Here is a 5,203-nt window from a genome sequence, read left to right on the forward strand (position 1 = left end):
AAAATAAGCACGTGGTTTTGGTTTCTTGTCCTCGAAATAATGGACTCGTACTCTCCACGTCCTTCTATGGGTGCTTTTGTCCATCTCTTGTGGCCCTTCCGCGTCCCCATTCTTCTAACAGCGTCGTGACACGTGTCCCACGGGAGGCCACCTCCTGAGCTGATGTCTGCATGCATGGGCTGTATCGGTCTCCTGGGACGGCCGTGACAAAGTGCCACAATCTGGGTGGCTGAAGACAACAGAACTTACTGTCTCAGCTCTACAGGCCAGAGTGTGAGGTCAAGGCACCAGCCGGGCCGTGCTGCCTCTGAAGCCTCCCTATCTCCAGCTTCTCATGGCGCCGGCCATCCTTGGCACCCCTTGGCTCGTGGCCACAGGGCTCCAGCCTCGGCTCTGCTGACACAGGTGTGGTCCTCTGTGTCTCTGTCTTCTTTTTTTTTTTTTTTTAATAATTAAAAAAAATTATTTTGGGCTGCATTGGGTCTCCGTTGCTGCGTGCGGGCTTTCTCTAGTTGTGGAGAGCGGGGGCTACTCTTTGTTGCGGTGTGTGGGCTTCTCATTGCAGTGGCTTGTCTTGTTGTGGAACATGGGCTCTAGGCCCGTGGGCTTCAGTAGTTGTGGCTCGCAGGCTCTAGAACACAGGCTCAGTAGTTGCGGCACACAGGGTTAGTTGCTCCACGGCATGTGAGATCTTCCCAGACCAAGGCTGGAACCCGTGTCCCCTGCATTGGCAGGCGGATTCTTAACCACTGCGCCACCAGGGAAGCCCAACCACTAATCTTTTAGCTGTGGCCATGGTTCTCACTTTCCCAGAATGTCACAGAGTCGGAATCATGCAATGTGCAGCCTCTTTAGGTTGGCTTCTTTCATTTAGCGATTTGCACTTAAGGTTCCTCCATGTCTTTCCGTGGCCGATAGCTCATTTCCTTTCAGTGCTAATTAATATTTCATTTTCTGGATGGACCACCATGTATTTATCTACTCACCTACTGAAGGACATCTGGGTTGCTCCCAAGTTTTGTCAGTTATGAACAAAGCTGCTATAAACGTACATGTGCAGGTTTTTGTGTGAACATAAGTTCTCAGTTCCTTTGGGTTGGACTGTCATTGCTGGATCATATTATACAAGTATGTTAATTTTGTGAGAAACCACCAAATTGTCTCTTAGAGTGGCTGCAGCAGTCTGCATCCCCTCCAGCAAGGCATGGGGAGTTCCTGTTGCTCCACCTCCTCGGGGCCTATGGGGTGGCTCTCCTCCATCCCCACAGGCACCGTCAGCGGGCAGCCTGCCGGGCAGACCAGGGCTGAGTTTGAGCAGCTTGTTAAGAGGGAGATGCTGGAAAGCTGTGCAAGGAAGAAGGAACTACCAGAACCAGCCCAACAGGGTTCTGAAAGTGAACTTTTTATCAAAGCCTAACGTACATACAGATGTGTCCCAAATGCTAAGGATGCAAGTGGGTGAATTTTCACAAAGAGTAACAATGTCTAATTTGTGGCTTAACAAAAGTCCAGGCAAAACTAAAATGTTGTTATAAGCCTTCCCTGGTGGTGCAGTGGTTAAGAATCCGCCTGCCAATGCAGGGGACACGGGTTCGAGCCCTGATCTGGGAAGATCCCATATGCGGCGGAGCAACTAAGCCCGTGCGCCACAACTACTGAGCGTGCGCTCTAGAGCCCGCAAGCCACAACTACTGAGCCCACGTGCCACAACTACTGAAGCCCGAGCGCCTACAGCCTGTGCTCCGCAAAGAGAAGTCACCGCAATGAAAAGCCCACACACCGCAATGGAGGGGAAAAAAAAAAAAAGAACCTATTGGTAACAAGATTTCATTTTTTTGAATAGATTTATTTATTTATTTTTTGGCTGCGTTAGGTCTTCGCTGATGTGCACGGGCTTTCTCTAGTTGGGGCGAGCAGGGCTACTCTTCATTGCAGTGCGTGGGCTTCTCGTTACGGTGGCTTCTCTTGTTGCGGAGCACGGGCTCTAGGCGCGCGGGCTTCAGTAGTCGTAGCACACGGGCTCGGTAGTTGTGGTGCACGGGCTTAGTTGCTCCGTGGCATGTGGGATCTTCCCAGACCAGGGCTCCAACCCGTGTCCCCTCCATTGGCAGGCGGATTCTTAACCACTGCGCCACCAGGGAAGTCCCTCAAGTGAACTCTTCTCAGAGAATTTGTGTTTGATGCTGCCAGCCCCCCACCAGCACTTCCAACCCAGAACCAGAACATTTAACTAAATTTCCACGGCAAGGTTGGTGGGGGCTGGGGGGGCTCTGTTTGAAAGCTGCGGTCTGAACTCCTCCCTCCACAGGGCCCAGGTCCATGGGCCACGGTGGCGCATCCGCCCTGGTCTCCCCCACGCTCCACCTCCCCAATGCAGCCGTTGATGAATGCAAACCACAGGTGAGGGAGAGCGTACTAACTGGCCTCCGTGCACTTGGACTGACAGCTAAATCAAAATTTAAAATTACCCTCCCCCCCCAGAACTCCCTGGAGGTCCAGTGGTTAGGACTTTCACTGCCAGGGCCCGGGTTCAATCCCTGGTCAGGGAACTAGGATCCCACAAGCCGCAGGGCGCGGCAAAAACAAACAAAAAAACAATAGGTTAAACATAAAAACGCCCGTGGCTCCCCGTGGCGCCAGAACAAAGCTCACGCCCACCCCCCATGGCTCTCTTGAGCAGCTCAAACCACGCTGGCCCTCCTGGCCGCCACACGCAGTGGACCAGCTCCTCCCTGGCCCGCCAGACTCCCTTCCTGCTCTCATACTACCTGTCCATGCCCGTGATGTCCATCTCTGCCACCAGACTTCAGCCCTCATGGGCAGGACGATGGCATGGCCGACTCCCTCTGCCCCTGCCAGAGGTCAGCTGTGGGGTTGAGGGATGCTCAATCCTGGCAGACACACAGGGCACAGGACAATCAAGCTACCTTGCAGCTTGGAAACTGGGAGCCATAATGAGTGGTCCCTGCGCCGGCCAGAAATGCTGGACAGCGAAGCAGGCGGTGCCAGAACGGAGAGGGGTGGGGAGGGGGGGTCACACCTTTATTGATAATCCACTCACCAAATCCGTGTCCTGCGCACCCCCTGTCTCCCCCGCACCGTCTGGCCTGATTGGCCTTCCTCCGGGTAAGTTCAGGATCTCCCCAAGGCGCCTTCGCCTGCAGCGTCACATTCACGGTCTCCTTCGACTGGGAGACGGGAAGAGCCCGACCCGGGGACGGACTTCCCAGAGAGGGTGGTGTTCTGTGAGGCGGCACGCAATGAGGACCGCGAAGGGGCCCGGGAATCCAGGCGTGGCGGGGTCGGGGACGGGACTCGGGAGCCTGGGCGCGACAGGGTCAAGGACGGGACCCTGGAGCTCGCATGCGATGGGTCCTGGCATGGGACCCGTGATCCCGCCTTCGAAGGGGCCAGCGACAGGACCCTGGAGCCAACACGCGACGGGACCAATGACGGGACCCAGGGAACCGCGAGCTTCGAAAGCACCGATGGGGCCCAAGAGGCCGCGCGCCACGAGACCTGAGACGGGTTCCGGGAGGCCGAGACTGATGGGGCCCGGGAGGTCGCGCGCGACTGGATCGTGGTGGAGGCGAAGTGCTCAGGGTGCGAGTTGGCCAGCGGCGGTTGCCAAAGCGGCGGGCCCTCGGGGCCCCGGCGCAGCCAGCTGTGCACGTGGGCCAGGTCCCGCATGTCCTCGTGCTCGCGCCGCAGCTGTTCACGCTGCTCCAGCAACTGGCGCCGCGTGTCGTGCAGCACCTGGGCCCGGCGTTGCAGCCGCAGCAGCTCCTGCCGCAGGCGCCCGTTGTCCTCTCTGATGGCCTGTGTGTGCGCGATGAGCGCGCGCGCCGCCTCCCGCTCCGCGCGCCGCGCCAGGGACTGCACGCGCTGGCGCGCCTCGCGCTCGAAGGCTGCTTTGTCCTCCAGGAAACACCGCTTCATGCGATGGAGCAGCTGCATGTGCTCCACGCGCATATGCAGCAGCTCGCGCTCCAGCGCCCGTATCCGGGCCAGCTGCTCCAGCTGCAGCTCCTGCGGCGGGGCCGCGGGTCAGCTCCGGTCCGCGGCGTGCACCCACCTCGCCCTGCCCGCGCCCGGCCCTCCCGCGGGGGCGCGTACTGGCCTTGTACGGCTGCAGCTCCTGCACCTGTCGCGCCATCTGCGCTGCGCGCGTCTCCATCTCCAGCAGCTGCGCGCACACCCCCTCCTCACGCCGGCGGTAGAGCGACGCCAGCTCTGCGCGCTGCCGGTGGATCTGCGTCAGGTCCACGCGGTTCTGCTCCTCCAGCCGGACGATAGCGTTGGCGCAGCGCTGCGCGCGCGTGCTCACGTAGCTGGCGTAGAGCCGGTTCTCCTCGCGCAGGCGCTGCGCCTCGCAGTCCAGGAAGGCGTTCTCCTGCAGCACCTGGTCGACGCGCTCCTCGCAGGCGTCCAGCTGCTCCGAGAGCAGTTTGTATTCTCGCTGCAAGTAATGAGCGCTCTCCGATAGCGGCGGCTCGGTGCCCTCTCCCGCCGCGCCAGACCGGCCCCCGGCGCTCGGCCAGCGCTTCCTCTTGGGCACCATGGGTCGAGGCCTCCAGCCCGCTCCTCCAGCTCAGCCCTTCCCCTCGACCAGTCCGAAGATTCTGGCGGGGTTCGACGCGTCTCAGGGTCACGAGGTTGGGAGAGGCAGAATCAGGAGTTTGCGGTCAATCAAGGGTCAGGGCATCGTCGCCAGCCTTTACTAGGGGGCTTCTTCAGGACCTTGGCCGCCCGTCGGGGTTTGTCCACCTTTAGCTCTGTTGGCGGTCAGCCGAACGGTCTCCCTGGAAACAGAACTTAGCCGCCCTCCCCAACTCCCGCCCCGTTGCTTGCGCAACAGACTGCGAGTGGTCGGGCCCTGCTCTCAAGGCCGGGCCGGTCCTCCGCAGACTCGGACCCTGTTCCTTCCCAGAGCACACCGCACCGTGGGCCGCCCCTCCCGGGCTCCTCCCGGGCTCCTGCGCCGCACACATCTGTCGCGGGAGTGTCTAGGTCGACCTGGGTCTCTTAATTTCTGTTTCGAAGCAAGGCAACCGATGGGCAGAGGTTTTTAAATTTTAAGTCGTCCGGGCCTCCCGATTCCCCGGCGAGGTGTCCTCGCGTTAAAGCTCATAAACGCCTCCTCCCAGAAGAGGTGTGGCGAGCGTTTCGTTCTCCTCTGTCTCCGGATTCCTCGAGACCGGGT

The 5,203-nt window shown here is 59.6% G+C and overlaps 1 protein-coding gene across 1 annotated transcript; it reads right to left on the minus strand.

Annotated features, from left to right (window-relative positions):
• Positions 1–2,052: 2,052 nt before the first annotated feature.
• CCDC166 (coiled-coil domain containing 166) lies at positions 2,053–5,197 on the minus strand. The gene is made up of 2 exons (XM_024741196.1): positions 4,121–5,197; positions 2,053–4,029 (listed from the first exon to the last, which is right to left on the minus strand). The coding sequence occupies exons 1-2, from the start codon at positions 4,559–4,561 to the stop codon at positions 3,133–3,135; spliced, it is 1,338 nt and encodes a 445-aa protein (XP_024596964.1). The 5' UTR covers positions 4,562–5,197; the 3' UTR covers positions 2,053–3,132.
• Between the last annotated feature and the right edge of the window lie 6 nt (positions 5,198–5,203).

Source organism: Neophocaena asiaeorientalis, unplaced genomic scaffold (genome assembly GCF_003031525.2).
Source record: "Neophocaena asiaeorientalis asiaeorientalis breed wild unplaced genomic scaffold, Neophocaena_asiaeorientalis_V1.1 scaffold177, whole genome shotgun sequence".
Taxonomy (NCBI): domain Eukaryota; kingdom Metazoa; phylum Chordata; class Mammalia; order Artiodactyla; family Phocoenidae; genus Neophocaena; species Neophocaena asiaeorientalis.